This window comes from Argopecten irradians, chromosome 2 (genome assembly GCF_041381155.1).
Source record: "Argopecten irradians isolate NY chromosome 2, Ai_NY, whole genome shotgun sequence".
Lineage (NCBI taxonomy): Eukaryota > Metazoa > Mollusca > Bivalvia > Pectinida > Pectinidae > Argopecten > Argopecten irradians.
Window position 1 is genome coordinate 41,085,442 of NC_091135.1, and position 27,608 is coordinate 41,113,049.

At 35.9% G+C, this 27,608-nt stretch overlaps 1 protein-coding gene across 1 annotated transcript; it reads left to right on the forward strand.

Annotated features, from left to right (window-relative positions):
- Positions 1–915: 915 nt before the first annotated feature.
- LOC138316641 (apoptotic chromatin condensation inducer in the nucleus-like) lies at positions 916–27,269 on the forward strand. The gene is made up of 20 exons (XM_069258315.1): positions 916–948; positions 4,273–4,318; positions 5,073–5,092; positions 5,340–5,445; positions 5,654–5,859; positions 10,383–10,848; positions 11,143–11,317; positions 11,591–11,963; positions 12,247–12,326; positions 12,629–12,680; positions 15,731–15,782; positions 16,878–17,044; positions 17,489–17,605; positions 19,638–19,815; positions 23,636–23,871; positions 24,092–24,199; positions 24,361–24,658; positions 25,068–25,180; positions 25,757–25,882; positions 26,097–27,269. The coding sequence occupies exons 1-20, from the start codon at positions 916–918 to the stop codon at positions 26,241–26,243; spliced, it is 3,099 nt and encodes a 1,032-aa protein (XP_069114416.1). The 3' UTR covers positions 26,244–27,269.
- The last annotated feature ends 339 nt before the right edge of the window (positions 27,270–27,608 follow it).

Consider the following 27,608-nt stretch of genomic DNA (forward strand, 5'->3'; position numbering starts at 1 on the left):
TTCTTTGCCCATCACATACTTGTATTGGTATGTTAACGTACCCATATTTTACAGTCAAGTCTGTAGGAAAATCAGACATGGCAAGTATTTCTCATCTAATCATAAGTTATACTTTGTATTGGCTATGCGTGGAAATGTTCTAGAGAATCTTAGAGAATGGAGCACAATTGGAAGGCGAGAATATTGGTATGCGTCAAGAAACTGGTTGACCGGCCAAGGCAGTTAGTGATGCGAAATTGCGGCGATCTATCCAATTTAAAAACCTGTCATATAAATTAACTTTGTTTTGGCTACTATTGCAATTTATTGACCACATGAAAACTTAAATAATACATTTTTGTGGTCTAAAACTAATTTAATGCAACTGTTTTGCTTTATTGCCTACTATAGTTATATCTTTGGTCTATGAATTTCTTTTTATTGCAATTTTACAATATGATATAAATTTTTTCTATAAATAGGACATTTTCTCAAAAAGTATATAGTGGAAAACTAAAATCATGAGCTGAAAGAGTATATTATATATAGGTAACTTTTTATATACCATCTTAATTTAGAATCAATCACTTAATGTAATCAGGAAAATTCAATGAAAGGAAGTGAAAAACACGGAATATATAATATTGAAATTTGACAGTGCAGAGAGACTTTTAAACTGAAACTGTATTAAAACAGTTATAAACATCAAAGGAGAAGGTACGTTAAAGTCCCATTATGCTTTCACCAAACTTTGCTAAAAATATACATTAACATCCCTTATGAAAGGTTCTTCATTTGGTTTCTTTACAATGAAGATAATTACGCAATAATCAATTAGTAAAGAATTCTTAAAATAGAACGGGTTGATTTGCATAGTTAAAAATACCTCGTGTATACGTATGTGTTCGATACCCGGATATAGTAAACAAAACACGCATGGCCGAGACAGAGGGCAGTTTTGAGGAAACGGTGAGCAATACAATGTTCTATAATTGTTTAGTATATGATACATATTAGATTCCACAGATTATAAATGTGTCCTGTCAAAGGTTACATATAGTTTATATAAAGCTTAATACAAAATACGTATTAATCGAAAAATAGTGGATGTAAATAGTGAAATGCATACATGGGGCACCATATGGGGTATTTTATCGTACAAATATAAACATGTGGCCGTGTCATTTTTGGTGATGATCGGTTGATTTTCTTTCCTCTCGTGTAATAATTTAAGATAAATACAGTATTAATCCAAAACTATACATAGATAAATAAATACCATGATGCTACTAATCTATTCATAATTTGAGAGTAAGGAGAGCACAGTATATCTAAATACTTAGAACATATGTAAAGAGGTGGACGAATAGCTTACTATATATACATGTATTATAACTGCTTTCTATTTATTCTTTGGGTATTTTTATAACGATATTCGTCTATGAAATATGTGATAGTACATGCATGTACATACACATGTAGATGAAAGATCACTCGAATCGACGCTAGTCGAGATACATCAATCTGTATGTTGTATCTATATACCGATACCTGTCGAGATTTCATTTCTATATAATTAACTGCTGATTAAATGTTTTTCGATTACGTTTCGTGTATTTAGAAAAGGATCATTATATACATCAAGTAGTGATTACCAGGTGCATGAGTCCTAATTATCGTATGGGCATTTTTAAATATAGGCCTACAATTTTATGTACACGGAGCGAATTAAACTAATCAAAGACTCGCATTTATATTAGTACAAACGTCAGTATTAGAGTGAACTAAGGGGATATAAATATTGTCAGACTATTGGAGTTTCATCATTAAAAAGACACAACATATATTATCTTGACCCTTGATACTACCTGGTGGACTATCATTTGCCGTCGGTACGTAATTCTTATATGTACGTAGTAAAAAGGAAAAGGAAATTGAAACTGAAATTTCTCTAATTTCACGAGTGTGCATTCCATTTTACGCTGAACGTGAATTATGTTTATTAGCATTCAGCCCATTTGTTTTCATAGGAAAAGTTCGATTTGTATAAAATATGTGAGAAAAAATAAGTTCGTGATGCCTGCTAGGACTTTACCAGTCTTATTTAAACGGATATTTTCCCCATTTTCTCTGCTTTTAATGAAGGACTGATCCAGGTTTTCTTTAGCTGTTTTGGTATACTTTTCCATCATAGAAATCATTAACGGACGGTTTTAATACTCCATTTTTTAATTAGTACTATTCAATCAAACCAAACTATTCTACATTTTGTACATGCATTCCTTTTCCTGTCCCGTGCATGCAATGAATTATGAGATAAAATGAATCACATTGGCCTACATATGTGGTTCATGCACTGGTGTTTGGCTCTATAGACATTTTTTCTCTCTTTATATATTGACACAGTATTACATATACATTTGTACATGTATATATCATATATAGAGAAAAAAAGTCTATAGAGCCAAACACCTGTGGTTCATATACATGTATCTTTACATGTAGCATAAACATATATTATGTATATATGTTTTTGCATGTAGTAATTACAAAGTTCATAATAATGATCTTATGCTACTATGTGGATTGTACTCAGTTAGTAATTCATGATCATGATCACTTGTCATTGATATATCCGATAATGCCGATATCGTCGTTGACCCTACATGTTGTCTCAAACACTGGTCTAAGTTTCATGTACATGCTCGCGATCGGTCTGCGATGGAGTAGAACATGTAGGTTTTCCAGACTTCGTATGTATGTACTATATAGCAGGTAACGACATGGCGTGTTTGTGTTTACTTTCATTTGTTTACGAGTTTGGCGAGTCATCCCGTGGGAGACCTCATCAGGTAACACAAACGTCCGTGTGTGTTCGGTTTCGATGTACACAAACGTGTGTTCGGTTTCGATGTACACAAACGTGTGTTCGGTTTCCATGTACATTTCAACAAAGCTAGATTAGACCCTATAGGCATCTATAAATCTTTATTACAAAATACATAAGATCAGCAAATACCATTGCAATTATAATTTTGTTAATTGCTTGCTTTCCATTCAAGAACAAACACTTTTTGAATAGTTTTTAGCCTAGTTTTATATAGAAACTACATGTAAATACATGCATGTACAACATGTATTTGTAGGTCCCACGCGTGGAATGCGTGGGATCGTAACGTGCAGTCGATCGCGATCGAGCGATGCAACTTGACCGCTAAATTGTCGTTGTTTGAAGGAACGTGCAAGTAGTGATGAACGGACCCATGTGTGTTCGCTGGCACGTACATGGTATTTGGCGAGTCTTCAGTGCGTTCGCCATGCACGATGTTGAAGTTTGTTAGGGAAATTCCACTTTTTTTGTGCCTACGCATGCGTACTAGATTGTTTTGGCTCTGGGGCGGAACTACGGATTTCCCCCTCTCCGAAGAGGGGTTTTCTATTGTTTTTTAAAAACATGGAAATGTTGGGCATTTTTTATTAGCAGATATTTTCATAAGGATATATGCTCTACTATTCAGCAAAGTTTGGTACTTTATGACGATATTTTTTCACCCCAAAACATAATGGGGCTTTAGGTAGACTCGAATATGGCCCCCAAAATTAATGTTCCAGTAAAGAACAACATATTTTGCCATGTAACAGTTGAATACATTTGCTAACTCATTACATCCCGAAAATATCTCGCATGTGCCAATTATGTTCACAATGACGTCATCAACATGCAGTTTCCCACCATTCTTCACAAAAATCCTTGAAAAATCATACTTTGAGTGGTTTTCTCTAAAAATGAATGTGGCCGCCTTCGTGGAGCAGAAAGAGATTTTCACACGCTGTGTATCGTGTATTTACGCATATCCATGCAAAATATAAAGTTGCTCCAAGGAGGTGGCCAAATCCATTTCAAGCCTTTTCTAACCTAAAGATGATGAATTTCTAGCAAAATTTGGCAAGAAGAGGAAAATCATCAATTTGATGACGTCATAGGTAGAGCACATCGAGTGCATGGTTATAAAAAGTTATGTTTTGATGAATGGCAAGTATGAGAGTATTTATTGATATGAGATTGATTTGGATCAGAGTTAATATTTTTCGGCCTAAAAAATTAAGGCCAAATACTGGTCCTATCATTTCTACTCCTTACATTGAGAAGATAATAACAGGTATAGAAAACATCATACATGTATACCAGAAGTGGGAAAATATATTAATAAACTATTTAATCAGTTCATAAATAAATAGTGAATTGTGATTTGAATAACACTTTTTTACATGTTTATAATTTTCTTATTTTAGCAACTGCTATTGGAAAAATTACAGCAACAGCCAATAAATGAATCGGGTAAGAAGGCAATATTTTGATATATTTACATTCCGTGTTGCATTCGCCTATATACCACTAGTATACCAAATTGTAGTATATGAGAGTATGTTTGCAATTTACAGTGATGAGGTCTCTGTGTAGGAATACAAACAATGTAACAAACATGGCCGCCAGTAAACAATAAACAAAGCTAGTAGCCTATCATCACATAGGATTTGTATTCAAAATAATTAAACTTTAAATTAAAAATGTTGGCTTTAATGAAATTAAAATGAAAATCAAGACGAAAACATTTGAAATTGCAGTAATTAATATTTGGACGCTTTCCAAATACCAAATTAATTAAAACGTCATAACTTGAAACATCGTCCAGCATCTTAGCAAACGGGCGACATTCAATTTATCTGTCACCCAAATTGTATTCATATTGACTATATACTACAATTTGGTAACTGTTTATTGCTTAAGTATACACTTAGCCATTAATAGCTAATCTATCACATGGTTCTCTTGTGAATAAAACATACTAATGGGTTGGTTAATAAATGTAAAATTATACGATAAATACAAAAAATGACACAAGTTATATTATATTAGTCAGTTCTAGTAAATAAATAAAAAAATATCTTGAGTCCAGTTTAAGAATCCAGTAACTATGTGTAATGAATGGATATAGACAAAGTAAAATGGAAATATGTTACAATAGTTTGGTAGTACGATTGTAATCTGATTGTAATAAATTAATTCATAATTTTTTTTGTTGCTTTTTCAGATGAAGCTCCTAACAGCAAGGTTTGTTTACATTTGAATAACTTTATATTTATTTTCCATAATAATTTGAATAAAGATTTATAACTTAAAATTAAAAGTAGTTCATTTAAATAACACTTTATTTAAAATTATATTTGAAATAAAATTTTACAAAAAAATTGCTACAGTTTGTTGAAAACTAACCCAGACTGTATGTATAAAAACCATTATAAAAAAATATTAACAAACAATGAAATTTTATGTTTCATATTGTTGATGCTTGTTACAGCTGAAAGAAGATGAGGTTACTGGGAACAATGCATTTATTAAACAATATCTGGAAAAGCAACAAAAGATACTAGTAGTGGAGAGAGAGGCAAGGAAGCGATATTCAGGTTTGTTTTCAGTCATAATGATCAGAGATTTGTAGTTGCAATGAAAACATTTTTTATGCCACTGACATCATTAAATAAAATCAGTTTCAAAATGGTTTGGCGTAAGAACAAATCGGAACTGGCAACTCATAAAATTACAAGTAATAACTACCAATTTTTGCACCATTATTATATACTTGCATTCAATCTTAAAAATGTTTATTTTCAGAAGAAGAATCTGAGAGTTCGCAAGATGAACGGCCTGGTGAAAGTCCAAAGAAAATGTCATCTCGGGAGCCAAGCATACCTGAGGAGAGCCCAATTCCTGAACCTGCACCAAGGAAGCGTCAGAACAGTGCAAACTTGCCTATTTCTCCTCCACCACAGAAAGCTCCTCCCCCTCCACCACCAACACCACCACCTCCTCATGCTCAGGTAACATGTCACTCCTAAACTTTATCATACAGAAATGTACCATCATTCACTTGCACATGTTTACAGTTTGAATTTCATCTGTCATTTGTCACTTTGATGGGGTTATCCTATATAGCTTAGTTACCTCAAATGCATTTTTAGGTCATTTGACACGAAGGGTCAGGATGACCTATTGTCATCATGCACCGTCCGCCGTCGTGCGCCGTGCGTAAACTTTTCATTCAAACGACTTCTTCTTAATAACCGGAAGGCCCAGGGTACTCATATTTGGCCTGTAGGTTGCTGGGATGAACGGCTACCAAGTTTGTTCAAATGAATGACCTTGACCTTCATTCAAGGTCACAGGGGTCAAAAAGGCTAAAATACTTTAAACAACTTCTTGTGAGTAACTAAGAGGCCTAGAGACCTGATATTAGGCCTCTGGCATGCTGGGATGAAGGGCTACCAAGTTTGTTCAAATAAATGACCTTGACCTTCATTCAAGGTCACAAGGGTCAAATAGGCTAAAATCTCTAAACGACTTCTTCTCAAGAACCAGAAGGCCCAGGGTACTGATATTTGGCCTGTAGGATGAAGGGCTACCAAGTTTGTTCCAATGAATGACCTTGATCTTCATTCAAGGTCACGGGGGTCAAATAGGCTAAAATCTTTAAATGACTTCTTCTCAAGAACTAGAAGGCCAAGGGTACTGATATTGGGCATGTAGCATGCTTGGATGGAGGGCTATCAAGTTTATTCAAATGAATGACCTTGATCTTTATTCAAGGTCACAGGGGTCAGATAGGCTAAAATCTTTAAACGACTTCTTCTCAAGAACTAAATGGCCCAGGATACTCATATTGGGCCTACAGCATGCTGGGATGAAGGGCTACCAAGTTTGTTCGAATGAAGGACCTTGACCTTCATATAAGGTCACAGGGGTCAAATAGGCTAAAATCCTTTTAACAACTTCTTGTGAATAACTAAAAGGCCTAGAGACCTGATATTGGGCCTTTGACATGCTTGGATGAAGGGTTATCAAATTTGTTCAAATGAATGGCCTTGATCTTCATTCAAGGTCATGGGGGTCAAAAAGGCTAAAATCTTTAAACAACTTCTTTTCAAGGCCCAGAAGGCACATGGTACTGATATTGGGCCTGTAGCATGCTGGGATGAAGGGCTACCAAGTTTGTTCAAATGAATGACCTTGACCATCATTCAAGGACACGGGGGTCAAATAGGCTGAAATCTTTAAATGACTTCTTCTCAAGAACTAGAAGGCCAAGGGTACTGATATTGGGCATGTAGCATGCTTGGATGGAGGGCTATCAAGTTTATTCAAATGAATGACCTTGATCTTCATTTAAGGTCATGGGCGGCAAATAGAATAAAATCTTTAAATGACTTCTTCTCAAGAACCAGCAGGCCTAGGGTACTGATATTGAGCATGTAGCATGCTGGGATGAAGGGCTACCAAGTTTGTTCAAATGAATTACCTTGACCTTCAATCAAGGTCACAGAGGTCAAATAGGCTAAAATCTTTAAACGACTATGTTGTATTGTACTAATAGTCAGATGACCGTTAAGGCCCATAGGCCTCTTGTTATATTAGTAATCGATATCAATTTTAGGTCACCTGAAACGAAGTCTCAAGGGACCTATTCTAATCGCCTTTTGTCTGTCATCGTCCGTTGTATGTCCGTAAACAATTTACATTTTCAACATTTTTTCCAAACCTGCTGAAGCATTTTCAATGAAATTTTGCACAAACCTTCTAAGGTATAAGTCCAATCAACATTGTGAATTATATGGTCTCCAACCCCCTGGTGGGAGGGGCCAAAAGGGGTCAAATTGACTGAAATTTCAAAAATCTTCTTCTCCACTCACAGATGTGGTAGAATCAAATACAGTGTAACCGAACCTTCTCAAAACCAATCACCTCTAGAAACTGAACATGGATGTCATGTACGGAATGAATTTCTCTTTATTAATAGTATATAAAACTTCCCAAAACTGATCCCTCCCAATTCTGAAAACCGGCCTTACCTGAGCGACACCAATAGATTGTATTGAGGTCTGATCAACCGACTGTAAAATACACACGTACCTGTACCATAGTTGTCGCATGCCATGTCGAGATGGTGATGTAATTATTTAATAATAGAAGGTCTACCACATGCACACGGTTTGTTTACTGTAGGAAAACAAGCAGAGCTAGTAATAAAGAGAAAGTTTCATATTCAAATCATGCGGGTTTTTATTTACATATGTAGTTGTCAGATAACGTAAATTATCTGTATGAAGAAGCCGAAGCAATGTATTGTTTTAGAAAATGACTGGCATCGACTGATCATCATGTAATTAGATCGTATAATTTGATTCTTGACGTAACCGGAAGCGATCGGCCGTATGTAACTTAGGTTAGTGCAGACGAGAACATCCCCATGAACACTCACGCAACTAACACTAACTAAACTTCGTTTATAAGCGGTAACAAAGTCAAGATTGTTGTAATCCATTCCTTTTAAACGTATTATTCTCTCTTTTGTGATAACATTCACATTAACAATCAATATCGGTCGGTTTTAAAGAACACTAGCTAAGGCATACATACGGTACACTAGTGTAAAAAAACGACCACCGATCTATTAAATCCAGATGGTATTGATCGGTAATCGGTTCACTTCTCCAAACCAAACCCTCTCTAAACCGGCCGAAATTATATGCACCGACCATGATCGGTTAGGGATGTTCCACTGTACTCTTAATAGATAGAAAGGTCTTTAGGTCCTTTACAAAAAATTGTGAATTATATGACCCTGGGATCTCTTGTTTCCCCCTGGGGAAATTTTCCATGCCTGACCCCCAGGGGTCTTACGGGCAGGGTCAAAAGGAGTCAAATAGACTAAAACTTCAAAAATCTTTTTCTGAAATTTTGGAAATTGTAGAATCAAATACTTTTCATAAATGGAAAGGTCTTAAGGTTCTTGACAAAAATTGTGAATTATATAACTCTGGGGTCTTGCGTTTCCCCTTGGGGAGAATGTCAAGTTTAATATAGTTTATATAGAGAAAACACATTTATGAGCATATTTTTCTCAATTTTCATAAGAAATTAGTCGGACTTGGTTAGAATGATTAACATGAGATAGCATTTTAATAACATATCCATATTGGTCCTGACTGACCTCCCTGGGGGCAGAGGGGCAGGGCTAAAAGGAGTCAAATAGACTAAAACATCAAAAATGTTCTTCTAAAATTCTGGAAATGTTAGAATCAAATACTCTTTATAGATGGAAAGGTCTTAAGTTGTTTTATAAAGATTGTATATATATATGACCCTGGGGTCTCACGTTTCCCCCTAGAACGAATATACGTACCCGGCCTACTATACCTTTTGGCCGGGTACGAATTGGTCCCTATCTGTCATAGTGGAACACACCTCCGAAAATCATTCGGGCACAATTTTCTATACTTTGTTGTAGGTTTCCGTTTAATTTACGCATATACAAGCATTTACATAATGTTGTTATCCTAAACAAACATAACTACCATTCTTAATATCTACTATACCGCTCACAAGACGTCAAATTCATAATTTGAAGACTTCCGGTATAAATTCTCTTCAGAAAGGCCTTCATATGTATATGTATAAAAATAATGTTTAGCTGAGAATTTGATATTTTATACGGTTTAATTTCTATTGTCTAGTAGGTAAACGATATAAAACAAATAAGATAAAATGCATGCAAACGTTTTAATAATGGTTTGCATAACTATTACTTTGCTCCATTAGCAGTAATAGGCACCAATTGTAGCTCTAAAGGCGACATCATTATCTGTCTAAAAGTCTTTTGAGCTACAATATTGCAGCTAGTTTCCCCCCTGGGGAGGGGGTCAAGTTTACTTTAGTTTATATAAGAAAAACACATTTATGAACATTAGTTGCTGAATTTTCATAGGAAATGAGTCAAAATTGATTAGAATTATTAGTCTGAGATATAGCATCTTAACACCCATATCGGTCCTTGCTGCCTCCTGGGGACTAGAGGGGTTGGTCTAAACATGGTCAAAATGGCTTAAAATTTCAAAAAATCTTCTTCTGAGTGCACAGGTTTGATGGAAGCAAATACTCTTCACAGATTAAAAAAGTCAAATTTGTAAAATCACTAAACGACTTCAAGGGCCAGTATATTACACTTAGTGTTTATATGTCTTTGTTTCATTCTATATCTGAACTCAGGTGACCGTTAAGGCCCATGGGCCTCTTGTAGCTAACTTAGGATGGTAACCATAGCATCTAGAGCTGCAATGATACACAACTATTATAGCAATTGAAGTGATGGTCGAAATTCAATAATTTGATTAGTAAACAACATTTTTGAAAATTTGACCATTTTGTGCCAAAAAGGGCACAAACCATACATAGTCCTTTGAAGTGAAACTATGATAATGTTGCAAATTTTCAAGTTTCCACAAAAACTGAATGCAGATTTTAGACATGATGTATGTTTAAAATATTTTCCATCTTTTTTGTATTCCAGATGGCAGATCCACCAAAGGATACAGAAATAGGAAAACGACCCAGACGAAGGTCAAGCCAAAAGGAGGAAGAAACAGTGCCACCAAAGGAAGCTATCGAAGAAAAAGTTCCTAGAAAATCTCGACGCTGGAGACGAGAACGTGAAGTTAAAGAACCTGAACCAGAGCAGATGACAGAAGATGGTAGAAGTCGGTCTACAGATGAGGTAAAAGAGATATATCAGGAAACTTCAACAACAGAAAAAGAAAAGGCCAGTGAAGAGATGGAAAATTCTAGGGAGAAAACAACAAAGGAAAAGGAGGTTAGCTCAAAAGCTGAGGTAAGCTCAGAATCCGAAGCTGTTAACTCCGAAAGTGTCCAGAAGGTAACAAATGACCAACAGGAACAAGAGAAGAGACCAACAGCTTCTGTAGATATGGAGGTAGATCAAGGAAAGAAAGAACAAGGAGAGATACAAAAACCTGAAGGTAGAGAATAAGATCATTTGTTCACAATTAATGGATCACTTCCATGCTTCTTATTTTCATAGCAAGTTCATCTTCCACTCGTCTATACACATTTCTGTTGTAGCTGGTATCCATCCTAGCATCAGTAATTTGTAATATGAAAATGAGTCATGAACCATCAACTTTTATGATGATGTTTAAAAACATGTTCTACATAATGAATTAACTGTGCGATGATATTTATCATCTATAAATTAGTAACAACTAAAATATTTGCACATGTTTTTAAATACTTGAACAAATTGATATTGTCAGGTGACATTGAAATGGCACATGAGGAACAGAAAAAATCAAGAAGTAGATCATCATCATCAAGCTCTTCCAGCTCTAGTTCAAGTTCTAGATCAAGGTCAAGATCAAAGTCCAGATCAAGGTCAAAATCACGGTCAGAGAAAGAAGTAAGGAGATCAAGGTCACATTCACAATCAAGGTTTGTATTTATTTATTTATTTATTTATTACTTACTGCTTTGATAAATTATTGGGTTCAGTTGAAGTTATAGTTAAATGAGTCTCCTTATATTAGTTAATTCTGAAGCCAAGAGATATGTTATTAGATATTTTAGTATTATGTGAAGCTGTATTTTTCTATGCTACAGCTTCAAATTACAAAACATTGTGTTGTTCACACAATTCAAGTCTAATGATCTAACAGTTATTTGTACTGATTGTTAAGATTGATGGAAACATTTTTTCATGTCTAGTTCATCAAGCAGCTCTCATTCACGCTCAAGGTCAAGATCATCAGGATCAGAAGCTCGAGTTTCTCCACCAAAACAGAAAAGACAATCTCCTTCTCCACCAGAGTCCAACCAGGCTGCAAGATCTCCTTCACCAAAGCCGAAAGAGAAGTCTAGGTCACCATCACCACCCAGTAAACAGAAATCACACTCACCACAGAGGTCACCTTCACCTCAAAGGTCCAGAGAAAAGTTGAAGTCACCAGCAAGTTCAAGGTCGTCATCTTCGTCATCATCAGATGGTAACAGGTCACGGTCTCGCTCCAGGTCATCAGATGAACGTGACCGGTCACCTCCCAAGTCTCCACAATCCTCTAGTCCTGTTAAAGTACCTCAGGTATACATTTAAGATGACTGTTTTAATCCCTGAAGTATATATATATAAGATCTTTAAAATCATTGTTAAATTCACTCTGGTATATCTTTAAGATAATTGATACTGGAAAACATCTCCATCAGAGTAAAAGTGTAGATCGTTTTATTTATTATGTACTAATGCATGTATTTGACAATCAATTACACTGAAGTGTTTTGATTAATTCATATTTTTTTTGTCAAGCTGAAGAACCTATTTTCTTAAGTTTACTTAATACCATAAATAATAATTGAATTTTGGTTAGGAGACAACAAAGGACAAGGTTGAACAGATGGAAACTGATTCCCCAGATGAGAAGAAAGAGGAAAATTCAGAAGATCAGGCGTATGGGTTTAGTTCAATTTTTGTCTGCTAATTTTTTTTTCTATACTTAAGAAGGAAATTAACGGTAATAGAATGTATAAAAACAAAATATTTTTTCTCTTTTCAATTGAGCATAATTTGTTTCAATCAGCATGATTACATATTTTTAACTCTATCACCCCTAAAAACACATCTAGGCTATTCTTAATCAAACACTAGACTAGTCCGTTATGAATATTCAGAGGTGAATGAGATAATGAGCTCAAGAAATTTAGATATGTTTAATAGAATTCAGGTAAATTGATAATTTTGGAATATTGTAGTGACGCTTTGATTGTGACAGAAGATACCAGTGAGAGAGCCCTAGATCATAAGGTACGTTTACATTGGCTCATTTTATTGTTACTACTTCGTCAGGGAAGGAGTTTTTGTGTCTTTCAAAATACAAACAATGATCTTCTATATTATTATTGAATAAGTGGAATGGCATTAAATGCATGCAATATTTTTTTATCAAAATCTTTCTGCCTATGTCTGCAAGTATCCACTCACATTCCTGGTAAAGAAATGAATTCTTGAAAGTACAAAAATAATATTAATGATGATCAGAGAAAATCATGAGTTGCAATTCTTTACTATGGTTTCATATAATTCAAGATTTCTAGTTTTGTTTTATAATTTGAAAGCTTTACTTTCTTGGTATTATTGTTTCTTCTCTGGCTTCCCTTCAAACTTATATTTTACTTTTGATTTAAGTTTGCTGCCATTCCATCAGTAAATGTTTTGAGGAGATGAATGAAATTCTTGTCTTAATATATTAATTAAAAATAATTTGGAAAGATAATTAAAATACAGAATTCAAAATTGTCATGTATAGAAGCTTTCTGAAATCTAAGAAAGACCATTTTATATGAGAATATTTGAAATATTTAAAATATTGAAGACAATGCTCCTTCTCTGTAAAATTGATGTGGGTTTTTTCGCTGTACAAAATAGTATTATCAGAGGAACATGGCATGGGGCTGACTTAACGCTGTAAACCCGTGAGATGTCTGAAGCTGTACCCAGTGGTCACACCTTTGACCTTAAGAAGGGCTATACATGCCTTGGTCCACCCGGCTTTGACCTTATGAAGGGCTATACTTGCCTGATCCACCCGTTCTTGTCTGATAACAACGTTGGAAAAGGACACCTCTTAACAGTTGCTCATAAGACTTAGACTTGTCGCTCGTAAACATGCAGCTCCTGAATATACAAAAGTGGAAACCATCATTCCACACCATTTTCACTGTGAAATGTATAGATGATTAAGCATTGGATTATTCTGCTAACTGTATATTAGAAGAAGCATTTGAAGTGCCCTGCAACATGATTAAGTGCCTTACTACATGGTGAATTGTTGGGGATTTTCGTAAAACTGATGCTTCTTCACAAGTTTTGACATCGCCATTGATTCTTTCTACTTTGACATTGTGAATGCAACAGCCTGAGACATATGCTTCAGTGTGTTTACAACAGTTTAGCAAAGAAACAGTTTATGGAGAGCAACGTCATGATGCAAACAGTAACATTGTGCTCACATGATTCCGTGCATTCTCGCTGTCAACAACTTTTCTTGAAGTTTGGATGTTCAAACTCCAGAGACTTAAGAAAGAACCAGTTTGTTTGTTAACTAGTAATTGATCCAAGAATCAAGAAATCCTCAAGAAATCTTCTTTGGGCTATTTTTTGACTGTGCTTTGTTGTGAAGAAATTCACATGATTGTTGACCAATAGCTGCAACTGAGCATTAAACTGTCAAGATAAAAGTTGTACTTTCGCGTGGATGGACATTTTTGTGCTCAGCCCACACCTTTTTAGAATGCAACTACGACCATATTGCTACAGTTTGATTTGTTCTTGGTCAGTGAATGGAATATCACCACGATTTTATACAGAAAATAATAAGTCAATGCTAAATCATCTGACAGTGGATTTGAGATAGTTATATTGCTTACATAGACTGAAGAAAATTCCTTTATAACAGATTTTGAGCGTATGGAATCAACACTCTAAAATGACTTTCGGATTAAAGTTCACAACTTATGAAAGCAAAGGATAGATTCATATCACAGCCAATTTTAAACAGACTTAAATTGTGAATCTAAATCAACAACCATCATGTCAAGGGATGGACTAAAAATCAAACCACTCGAAAGTTGTGTCATGCTACAGGAGTGTCGCATTACAGGATGGACTAAAATTATAACCGGTGAAAGTTGTGTCGCATTACATGATGGACTAAATCACAACCATTTAATGTTGTGTCTCTTCAAACAACAACTAATGTGTTTCTTCAAAGACTGAGAACAACTTTCATGCTATTACTGAAAGTTCTCATATAACAAGACAAACTATGACTGACAAGACTCTGTGTAAACAGCAGTGAAGGCCCACAACACTCCCCTTAGATTTTGACCCCGAGGCCGTATGGCGATATAACTAGGTTTTGCTGATTACCTCCCCTGGCTTGAGAGGCCATGCCAACATGTGAGATGTTTGTCAGCGTAGATTGATGCAGCACCACACCTCAGCCAGCCGGTATTTTGCTCATTTGCCATGGTTCTCAGATTATTTATACACATGCTTTTAATCTTCTTGTGTTGCAGATATATATAATCCCAGTGGTTTTTAGGGCTCAAATAGATTTAAATAACTTTAATCATATAAGGCAAATGGAAAATAACCATCATCTTCCATTGTTTGTTGTAAAGTTTAAAGGCGGAATTCATACATTACAATTAAATTAATAAGAAAAACTAAATTTTAAGAATTCAAATTAAAGTTAAGTTGCAATTAAGCTGTTTGAATGTAATCCTAAAAACCAGTGTGATAGTGATATTAAATTTGCCAGTTGATCTCCTAAAAGTAAAATCCTTTTCTGAAAAGCGTCTTTACTATTAACTGAGCATATTTGATGTCACTTCTTCCATTTCAGCATTCACAGAAAAAGCTGCTGACAGTGCTAGCAGTAATTTTAGACTAAATAGATACAGTATATATATAGTTGTAATTTCTAATAGTTAAAATATATATATATTAATGCCATTATAAAATTGTTTTAAAGGTAAGTTGTTAGAAAAAAAGTCCAGTTTTATTTGTTTCAAGACTTATTGTTAATTTGTCTTATAGCTTTAAAGTAGTTTTATGTTTATAGACAAGTGATGATATCGATTTAGATAATTTAGAGAAAGCCATTTCTGTGTTTCTTGCCTAGAGAATATATACATGTATTTGTCATAATCAATGACAAAAATCTAGCTCTAGAAATCATTGTATGGACTCTAAATCTATATTTTATAGTTTGTAAGATATTTATTACATGTAGTAGATAGCCAGTGTCTGTTGGTCAGTGTGGTCAGATAAACCTTATTGTTGTGTTGTAGGAGGAGACAGGTGCCAGTCAGGACATCACCCCAAAGAAGATCTCACTCACAGGTAAACTTACTATGATAGGCTATGGTGGCTTTGACATTGTGTGAATACTTAAACTTTAAAGCTTGAAATATAATGTTATTGCTTTCTGGCAAAATTTGAAGATAATCATAAACTTTAAAGCCAGAAATATGATGTTATAGTATTCTATCTGAAAAGTTTTGAAGCTTCATGATTATTTCATTAATACAAATTTTAGTGTTCAGCCCTTATTGAATGAATTCAAATTTACCATGATAGTTGATATTTGTCCCTACAAGGCGAGAGTCTCGCAACAAGCAAATTTACCATGATGTTGATATTTATCCCTACAGGGCGAGAGTCTTGCGACAAGACAAATTTACCATGATGTTGATATTTGTCCCTACAGGGCGAGAGTCTCACGACAAGACAAATTTACCATGATAGTTGATATTTGTCCCTACAGGGCGAGAGTCTCGCGACAAGCAAATTTACCATGATGTTGATATTTGTCCCTACAGGGCGAGAGTCTCGCGACAAAACAAATTTACCATGATGTTGATATTTGTCCCTACAAGGCGAGAGTCTCGCGACAAGACAAATTTACCATGATAGTTGATATTTGTCCCTGCAGGGCGAGAGTCTGGCAACAAGCAAATTTACCATGATGTTGATATTTGTCCCTACAGGGCGAGAGTCTCGCGACAAGACAAATTTACCATGATGTTGATATTTGTCCCTACAGGGCGAGAGTCTCGCGACAAGACAAATTTACCATGATGTTGATATTTGTCCCTACAGGGCGAGAGTCTCGCGACAAGTCAAATTTACCATGAGGTTGATATTTGTCCCTACAGGGCGAGAGTCTCGCGACAAGACAAATTTACCATGATAGTTGATATTTGTCCCTACAGGGCGAGAGTCTCGCGACAAGCAAATTTACCATGATGTTGATATTTGTCCCTACAGGGCGAGAGTCTCGCGACAAGACAAATTTACCATGATGTTGATATTTGTCCCTACAGGGCGAGAGTCTCGCGACAAGACAAATTTACCATGATGTTGATATTTGTCCCTACAGGGCGAGAGTCTCGCGACAAGTCAAATTTACCATGATGTTGATATTTGTCCCTACAGGGCGAGAGTCTCGCGACAAGGACGAAGACAAAGGAGAGGATGCTGAGAAAGAAAACAAGAAGGAGAAACCAGTGCGTAAACGAAAGTGGGGTTCATCACGATCATCAACCGACAACAAGCCAGTGAAACGCATCTCAAACATTAATATCTCTACAGACTCCCTAAAGGTCTGTACCCCCTCTTTGTCACGAGCAGGGAGTTTTTATTTCGTGTCTGTGTGACTTTGTTCCTCGTCCTATCTCTGATATGGTATTGGACACTGATGGCAATTAAGAACAAAGCCAGGATTATTCAAAAGTAATTTTGATTCCAATAGTAAAAATGTCTTGATACCGCTTCACTTAGCATCTTATCTTCATTTACAAATTTTCATGACTCTGTAAATGAGATTTCGAAATCACCAGGTATTTTATAAAACTTTCCAACAAACCAATGATCAAGATTTCAATATACTCACTTACCCGTAATTCTACAGTAACGTTGGTGTGTATCTAAGAAGACATTGCTGTAGATAATGTTAAATGTAGCTGCGTGTATTAACAGGGACTCGTATCAGATATTAAGATGTCGTGCTGTAGCTTATGTTAAAGTGTAGCTATGTATATTAATAGGGACTCATACCTGATATCAAGATGTCAGAACCAGTCCTTGACCTAGGGAATGATGACGAGAAAATCTCTGACCAAGAGGAGGATCAGAGAGATGTGGTCAAGATCAGACGGACAGTGGTCAGTATTATAATCAATAAGAGTTTGATTCTAGGTTTTTTATGCAGCTTAGCAAATGCACATTTTATAAAAATAATTTCTATTAATAGAAGTATAAGTATGTACATTCTAACACAGTTGGACACATATTTCTTGTATTATGCATGGTTATGGTATATATGTCTTCTCTATAATAAGGTTCCACAGTGAATTTGATGGATAGCAGTGTGTATAATGCTATGTATAATACGGCAGGAATACATTATTCTGTAACTATAAAGGATGATTAACCCAGGCATGGGCACAATTACTTCAAAATGTAATTAATTAATAATCGATTACTTGGGAGAAAACGCTGTAATGGATTAATAATCGATTACAGGTACCATTGACCTGTAATCGATAACTTTACAAAAAGTAATTGAAATTACTTTCAATTACATTCGATTCGATAACGACTTCTTCTCTGAACTAGAATGGAAGAGCACTTATAATATAGCATCCTAATAGGGTTGGAGATTTGAAATTGTACAAACAAATTTATATAATTATTATTATTCTCTTTATTGCCTCCAAAGTATTTGAAGATTACAAAAGCATGTGATTCAAAATTAAAAGTCATTGCTTAATGAGTATTGTATAATAACACACAAATATACAAAGCAGGGCCCTCTGGGCCTCTTGTTTAAATATAAGAGTAATACAAAGTAAACATTACATTAATAAATAGTTATTTGTTCAATATATATAAGTACAAGTATAAGTATATACAAAATATCATATAAATATTCATTTATACGTTAAATATAGGATGGCATAACAAAGTGTGCAACCCGATGCTTTTTATTATCTTAATTATTATTCATTGCCCATTATTCTTTTGTTATATGAAATTTATAACAAAATCATACAACTAACAGTAGGGGTGGGCAGAGCCCTACAAGTACCAGTGAGGCGTTACGGGCTCGCATATCTATGCATGTTATTTTAATAAGAATCGCTTATGTTTCCATTACAATTAATAAGATAAACCCATCCGTTCAGAAATTGACAAATCTATAATTCCCTATCCATTATAATGACAGCTGTGTATAAAGCGCTTAATTAATACTAACTGTAAAATTCCTTATGTGGTTAATTGATGACCTGCATTTTGCAGATGACAGTATAACACAACAAGTAGATATTTTAAACCTGAAATCTAATTCTTGATTCTTCTAGTGAGAAAGCGGAAACCTGTAGTAGTGTAATTTTTCTTATATTTATAATTTTCATTTACAATGCAATGCAATTTAAATATATAAAAATTAATCAAGTATATAATTTACGGATTTTTTTAAAGCAAAAATGTGACTTATGCTTCTGAGTTAAACACATAAATCTTGGTTGACTGTACAGGTAAAAAGAGCTACTGGGAATATCAAATAGAATTGACTTCTCATTGTTTCCTAAAACAACAAGTTCATTGGAAATCTGAGGACATACTCCCTGAAACAACTGAATTGATCTTAGTCAATACCTGTTGACTTTTATGGAAACAATGCTTTCCATTGTTTAATACAATATGCTCTTATGCCCATGGGCACACTGGTGAAACTTAAAATTAGCTATAAAGTATACCTGTATAGACAATTCTTTTGACATTTCTTTGAGCCTTACAATTCATTAGAAAACTAAATATAAAAAGATTTTTATAAACAATACTAAACACTGTTACATTTATCTTCAGTTTTAGTCGAACTACAGCAGACAAGTTGAACTTTACACTTTCTAAACTTAGTATACTGGCTGCTAAATTCAACTTCATAATGGGTATAATGTAATTGAAAAGTAATTGGAATGTAATTACGATTACACAGTAAAATTTTACTGTAATCGATTACGATTACAAGTAATCGAAATAGCCTTCGATTCCTGATTACTTTCGATTACTTGAGAAAATATAATTAATTACAATCGATTACGATTACACGATTACGATTACCCATGCCTGGATTAACCTGTATGAGATGGAGGTAGTCAGAGATAATGTATATAGAATTTTCCCGTGTAGGTAATGAAGGACCAGGAAGAAGAGGCAGCAGAAAAGAAAGAAAAGGATGAGGAAGAGGATGGAGATGGCAATGTCAAGATGGAAGAGGAGCCAAAGGAGGAAGATTCTGGCAGCTCAGGTGAAGAGGAGATGACAGAAGAGCGGGACACAACTCAGACAGAAGTTACACCTGTAAAAGGTTTGTCAGTCCTGTCATAAAAATGTGTAAAGGCAATCAAAACCAGGAGACCTGATTGTTCATAGGTGTATAATATCAGCTAATCTCTTCTCCCTGATGTGGTTTCGTCCTGCACTTTAAATATTCTAATTACTTAAATGACCCAAGGCTACAATACCTTGAGGAACCTAGAGATGTATTGGTCCTACCGCTTCCTTACGCTATCATAATCGAAATACATTTTTAGCTCACCTGGCCCGAAGGGCCGGTGAGCTTATGTCATGGCGCGGCGTCCGGCGTCCGTCGTCCGTCCGTCGTCCGTCCGTCGTCCGTCCGTCCGTCTGTCCGTCAACATTTCCTTTAAATCGCTACTAGTCATAGAGTTCTACATGGATTGTAACCAAATTTGGCCACAAACATCCTTGGGGGAGGGGGAACAGAACTTGTATAAATTTTGGCTCTGACACCCCAGGGGCAGGAGGGGCGGGGCCCAATAGGGGAATTATAGGTAAATCCTTTAAATCGCTACTTGTCATAGAGTTCTACATGGATTGTAACCAAATTTGGCCACAAACATCCTTGGGGAAGGGGAACAGAACTTGTATAAATTTTGGCTCTGACACCCCGGGGGCAGGAGGGGCGGGGCCCAATAGGGGAAATATAGGTAAATCCTTTAAATCGCTACTTGTCATAGAGTTCTGAATGGAATGTAACAAAATTTGGCCACAAACATCCTTGGGGGAAGGGAACAGAACTTGTATAAATTTTGGCTCTGACCCCCTGGGGGCAGGAGGGGGGGGGGGCCCCAATAGGGGAAATAGAGGTAAATCCTTTAAATCGCTACTTGTCATAGAGTTCTACATGGATTGTAACCAAATTTGGCCACAAACATCCTTGGGGGAAGGGGAACAGAACTTGTATAAATATTTGCTCTGACCCCCCGGGAGCAGGAGGGGCGGGGCCCAATAGGGGAAATAGAGGTAAATCCTTTAAATCGCTACTAGTCATAGAGTTCTACATGGATTGTAACTAAATTTTGCCACAAACATCCTTGGGGGAAGGGGAACAGAACTTGTATAAATTTTGGCTCTGACCCCCCGGGGGCAGGAGGGGCGGGGCCCAATAGGGGAAATAGAGGAAAATCCTATAAATTGCTACTAGTCGTAGAGTTCTGCATGGATTGTAACCAAATTTGGCCAGAAACATCCTTGGGGGAAGGGGAACAGAACTTGTATAAATTTTGGCTCTGGCCCCCCCGGGGCTGGAGGGGTGGGGCCCAATAGGGGAAATAGAGGTAAATCCTTTAATTCGCTACTAGTCATAGAGTTCTGCATGGAATGTAACCAAATTTGGCCAGAAATATCCTTGGGAGAATAAGAACTGAGTTTGTATAAATTTTGGCTCTGGTCCCAGGGCAGGAGGGGCGGGGCCCAATAGGGGAATTATAGGTAAATTCTATAAATTGCTACTTAATTGTCCTAGAGTTTTGTATGGATTGTAACTAAATTTGGCCACAAACATCCTTGGGGGTAGGAGAACAGAACTTGTATAAATTTTGGCTCTGACCCACAGGGGGCAGGAGGGGCGGGGTCCAATAGGGGAAATAGAGATAAATTCTATCAATCGCTACTTGTCCTAGAGTTCTGCATGGATTGTAACCAAATTTGGCCACAAACATCCTTGGGGAAAGAGGAACAGAACTTGTATAAATTTTGGCTCTGATCCCCTGGGGGTAGGAGAGGTGGGGCCCAATAGGGGAAATAGAGGTAAATCCTTTAAATCGCTACTTCTCATAGAGTTCTGCATGGATTGTAACCAAATTTGGCCACAAACATCCTTTGTGGAAGGGGAACAGAACTTGTATAAATTTTGGCTCTAACCCCCAGGGGGCAGGAGGGGCGGGGCCCAATAGGGGAAATAGAGGTAAATCCTTTAAATCGCTACTAGTCATAGAGTTCTACATGGATTGTAACTAAATTTTGCCACAAACATCCTTGGGGGAAGGGGAACAGAACTTGTATAAATTTTGGCTCTGACCCCCCGGGGGCAGGAGGGGCGGGGCCCAATAGGGGAAATAGAGGAAAATCCTATAAATTGCTACTAGTCGTAGAGTTCTGCATGGATTGTAACCAAATTTGGCCAGAAACATCCTTGGGGGAAGGGGAACAGAACTTGTATAAATTTTGGCTCTGGCCCCCCCGGGGCTGGAGGGGTGGGGCCCAATAGGGGAAATAGAGGTAAATCCTTTAATTCGCTACTAGTCATAGAGTTCTGCATGGAATGTAACCAAATTTGGCCAGAAATATCCTTGGGAGAATAAGAACTGAGTTTGTATAAATTTTGGCTCTGGTCCCCAGGGCAGGAGGGGGCGGGGCCCAATAGGGGAATTATAGGTAAATTCTATAAATTGCTACTTAATTGTCCTAGAGTTTTGTATGGATTGTAACTAAATTTGGCCACAAACATCCTTGGGGGTAGGAGAACAGAACTTGTTACTTCAACGCAATAATGGGTAACCAAATTTGGCCACAAACATCCTTTGTGGAAGGGGAACAGAACTTGTATAAATTTTGGCTCTAACCCCCAGGGGGCAGGAGGGGTGGGGCCCAATAGGGGATTTAGAGGTTAATATTAAAATTCCTTTAGAAAAGAAACAATGAACCTTTACATGACTTGACTATCTTTTATCTTTAAACCAAAATGTTGAATAGACAGTACATTATTACAGTAATTTAAATCCGTCCAAAAATGAAGAAACAAAAAATAGGGCTGTAACGAGTATCCGAGTACTTGAGTATTCACAAATTATTGAAAAAGATCAGATACAAATATTTGTTACTCCTGATATTTGTGGATCGCGATCTTTCAAAAGCAAAAAAATAATACCTTCTTTAATGCTATCATAGCTCAAAAATGTGAAGGAATGTACACTGAAGTCTGAATATCATCGATGTTTTCACTTTGAAGTAGACCGGAAGTACACAAGAGCTGCGTGAAGTAAAGCTAGCAACATGTTGTTTTCGTATCCACGCTTCGATGCAATGTTGTGAATTCTTCATAAAATAATAATGATAAAACATAATTATTGAATTCTAGAGACGTAAAAAATTATTATCAATTTCATTTTCATTAAGGGTCGGAAATATGTAAAAATACGAATATAGTATATTAGGCTACTGAGTACTTCAGATGTGAACCCCATGTCAAAAACGAAAGGTAGGCTAATTATGAGTCAAAATCATAAATTACCTGATTAAAAATATAAACTATAGGCCTAGAACCAAACTAAATCGTAACTGCTCTTACAGATTTTAAACATTTTTTTCATAATCTCAATGTTTTTTCTGTATTTGACCAAAATAAAAGTTACAATGAAAATGTTTTGATATGGTGATTTATGCCTTACCATGATAATTTATATACAGTGTACCACTTCACAGATGGTTTGACTTTGATTCACGCCGTAATTAATGTGCAGTAGTATTTTTTAGATGACGTCATTTCAAAATTCAAATGATTTGATTTTTTTTTACAGTTACAGTGACTGAATCCTGCTGTACTTCACCTGTAACTCTATTGCTTAATGATAAGGAATGTAAAACTGCTAAAAATAGTTTAATTATCAATCAAACATTCATCAATATATAAGACCATTATTGATTTATCAATAAAAACAGTTTTACTTCAATTGAATCTTTTGCTTGTATCTAACTGGTGATTCGTGGTCCGATCTGTGAATCGTCAACCCTGAATCGTGGATCGGATCGGATCGCCACATGTTAGACAATCCATAGCCCTAACGAAAAATGATACCTAATTATTGTTTTGTTTTATTCTATAGAACCTAAAATAATCAGACGTATCAGCCAGCCCGTGCCCCTACAGGAGACTGATGAACCGATAGCACCGCCGCGGTCACCCTCTCCTCCACGGAACCCCGTCAGTAAAGTCATCCACGTAGGAAATCTTGTTAGACCTTTCACCATTAAACAGCTGAAGGATCTGCTGAGTCGAACAGGAACATTTGATGATTCCACGTTTTGGATTGACAAGATCAAATCTCATTGTTATGTTACGGTAAATATTGAACACTTTGTACCAGTAATGTAAAAATTCATATTTCAGCCTTATGTTCCATTGCTGCATTAACAATTCAAAATTTTTCATCAACTGCTTCAAATGTATTTAAATCTTTTTCATAGAATGTTAGTAGGAGGGAATGCTATCGGTGCTGTGAAAGAACAAAATGTTGTCCTGTGTAGTGTGTAGCTAATATTTGATATGTTTTATGTTTCAGTATGAGACAGAAGAGCAGGCTGTACAGACAAGAAAAGCCCTCCACAACACTAAATGGCCATCCTCCAACCCAAAGATACTGCGCTTAGATTTTGCTTCACTAGATGAGGTAATCTTAATTATCAATGATAAATTGTAAAATCACAACACTTTGCTAATTCTGTTGAGTAGGATGAAGCAAGCCTTGTAAAGTTTACACATACTTGTGTATCATTTTTACCTTGATTACCATCATGATGAAGTTAAATTTAACTGCAATTTACTTTCCAGATTGAATTCCACAAGCAGAAAGAACTAGGACCAAAGGCAGCAGTCCGAAGGGACAGTCAACAAGAAATGAAAGAGAAAAGAGAGAAAGAAAGAGAAAAGAGAGAGAAAGAAGCCCAAAAGAAGAGAGAGGAAGCAGCTAAAGCTCCTCCCATTAGGGAATGGGATCGGGACAAGATCCGTCAGTCCAGGGAGAGGGAACTGTCGGGGAGGAAACCAGGACGATCGAGGTCACCATCTCCAGGACGGTCTCGGAGAGGACGAGAACGCAGCAGAGAAAGAGAAAGGCGCGAAAAGAAAGGTAGGTGTGAGGGTATTTCTTTTATCATGTGTATTGGTGTATGTAAAATCTGATGGAAAGTTTGGTTATTTGCGAAGAAATGAATGAAATTAGACCATAATGTTGTCAGACTTCATGTTATTGGAACATTGATTCATTCCCAGATCAGATGTTGACTGTGGTGAGATGGTATGTCATGGACCAGATGAAATCCTCATTAATCTTTATCAATGAGAGTTTGACCAGGCTTTTTCCCTTCACTATCAGTATTTGTTACAAAACTTTGGTACTAAAGTTGACATCAGTCTTTGATTATTGAGCAATTATAAATTCTAATTGATTATGTTAATACATGTATAATTGTCATTTTTGGCACTTTCTGTCTACATATATAAATCATATACATGTGATTTTCCTGCTGCATTTTTAGTTGTCCCAGAGAAGAAAGTGGAAGATGAGCCACCAGCTAAACTTCTGGATGATCTGTTTAAGAAAACAAAGACCACACCATGTATATACTGGCTGCCACTCACAGATGCTCAGGTATGTCTATAGCCAAAAGCACTAATTCACATACCACGTGATACCTGATGACGTTTGTGCAGGACTTTTGTTTCTATTGGTGATGGAATGATGTCAAAAGATCATATCCTCCGCTAACATCATTTCAGGGGGAAGATTACAAAGAGTTACATTCCATCACCACTGGAGAAACTAGTCCCACACAAACGTAATTAGGTATCACGTGGTATGTGAATTAGTCTCATTAGTGATGCAATGATTAAGAATCTTAAATAATAGCTTTGCATATCATCAGTGTTTGGTAAGAAATGTATGTCAAGGGTTAGGTTGGTCACATACTATCACCTTATGTATATAGATATCCATTTGGTTGGTGTTATAAGTACTATAAAGTAGAGGATATGAAACCTTCGCCATGAAATGGTGTCATAAAGTGTTTTTTGTGTCCATCTTGTCCAATTTCATCAGATTATATTTGGAGGTGGGGCCATTTATGTCCTTAATCATTTTTAGATAAATTTGAGGAAAACATTTGATGAAAATGACCGAATTGGGACATTCAAGATGTATTCTGAAATGTCATTGTTGTTTGTACAGGTAGAACAGAGGGAGAAGGAGAGAATAGAGCGAATAGCCATGAGGGAGAAGATACGAGCCAGGGAATCTCCTGGAGACAATCGGTCGGCCAACCGTGACCGCAGCAGCTTTGACAGACGTAGACCTGTATGTAGGATTTACACTATTAATTCAGATGTTTTCTAAATATTTCATTTTAACCATAATGCCTGGAAATTAAAATCAATTTATATAATGTCAGATAGAAACGGAAACTTATAGAGATGATTTGAAGTAGGATCTTTGATTTCCACCTAGTGCAGATGAAGTATGATCAATGATTTGTTGGAGTCAATAATAAAATTGTTACTTATATTAACAGCCATCACCATACCGACGTGGCAGCCCACCCCGTAGAGGAGGTAATGAGCAGGACACATTCCGGGATCGTAGCGGTCCACGGCGTCCTGACCGAGGCGGACCACCACGTGCACGTAGTCGAAGCAAAAGTCCACGAAGACGGAGATAAAATACTGTGACAGACGATTAGTAAAGGGGGGGGGGGGGGGGGGTAATGTTAGAGATTAAATGTAAATTAAATAGGACTTGTGTTGACTGAATTCTAGTCTTAAATAGTTTAACTACCTTTAAAGTCTTAGTTTTGAAAATATTACAATTTAGATGTTTTGACCTCATGGTTTGAAAAATTTGGGAAAAAATTTTTTAGATTATTTTAATTCAGAGAATGTTGCTAAATGTTATATCCTATCTTATTTTGACATAGCAATACAGTTTTAGTGAAATTATAAGTTAAATGAAATAAATAATTTCTGATGGGCATTAATTGTTTTGGAAACAACTGATTTTAAGCGGAGATGACACTAGTAGACCTTGGATGATGGGCCAATAACAAATGTACCAGATGTTGCATTTGTTGAATGTACACAATAGGTATTCAGAATGAAGATGTTTACAAAACAATATTTTAAGAGGAATGGATTTGCAATAAAATGTCAAATGTTTAATATGCATTCTGATATTTTGAATTCAGTAATATTTAGAAAATGATGGTTTGATACCATTTCATAGTTCAGGGACAATGGGGGTTAGAAATAGAGTAGATATAAATAATTAAATATTGAGGCAGGATATGCATGTACATGTAGCAATAACATTATCCATGAGAAAGACTGGATCTAATAGACTGACCTCATACAGTCCTCTGAATATAACGGGACTCTAACTGATGAAAAGAACTTACAAAATTTAATGTTGAATTTAGAAAACATAGTGCAAGTCATTGAGTTGTTTTCAACAGTTTTAATGTAGATCATTATTAATGTATTTTATGATAGAAAACTGTTGTCAATTGTTTATTTTATTTTGTCTGATTTTGTCTTTATATTTTGAGAGAAGCATTTTGTGTTTTTACATTATTTTGATGTTTGTTCATTCTGTACATATTAATTTTATCATGCCCTTTGTCTGTCAGCTTGATTGTGTATAGTACATTACATTTGTCAGTGACAGAATAAACACAATGATACTCTACAAATATTTGTTATTGTTATCAATATGTTACATACAAACATTTGAGGAATGGTGAAACAATAGTAATAACTGATTGGTTCTGTATTAGGTGAAGTATTTGTTGTATAAAAACTTTTTTGGTTGGGAAGTGGGAATTAATGAAAAATGGCATTACATGTAACCTTCAAGTTACATGCATCTTTAAATTCCTTGGTACTTAGCTGCAGTAAGCAAAGTCGACATTGGTATCAGCAGCAGTCTTTGTACTTAGCTGCAGTAAGCAAAGTCGACATTGGTATCAGCAGCAGTCTTTGCATTGAGGTTCCTGATCACTGAACTTTATCCACATTTAAAGTGCTTTCTT

What these genes read in the sequence shown, in the direction of transcription:
- LOC138316641 (XM_069258315.1), top strand. Translation starts at nt 916, where the DNA reads ATGGCCGAGACAGAGGGCAGTTTTGAGGAAACG. An exon ending in AGAGATACAAAAACCTGAAG is followed by an intron (nt 10,849 to 11,142) that starts GTAGAGAATAAG and finishes TGATATTGTCAG; the next exon opens with GTGACATTGAAATGGCACAT. An exon ending in AGAAAGGCGCGAAAAGAAAG is followed by an intron (nt 24,659 to 25,067) that starts GTAGGTGTGAGG and finishes CTGCATTTTTAG; the next exon opens with TTGTCCCAGAGAAGAAAGTG.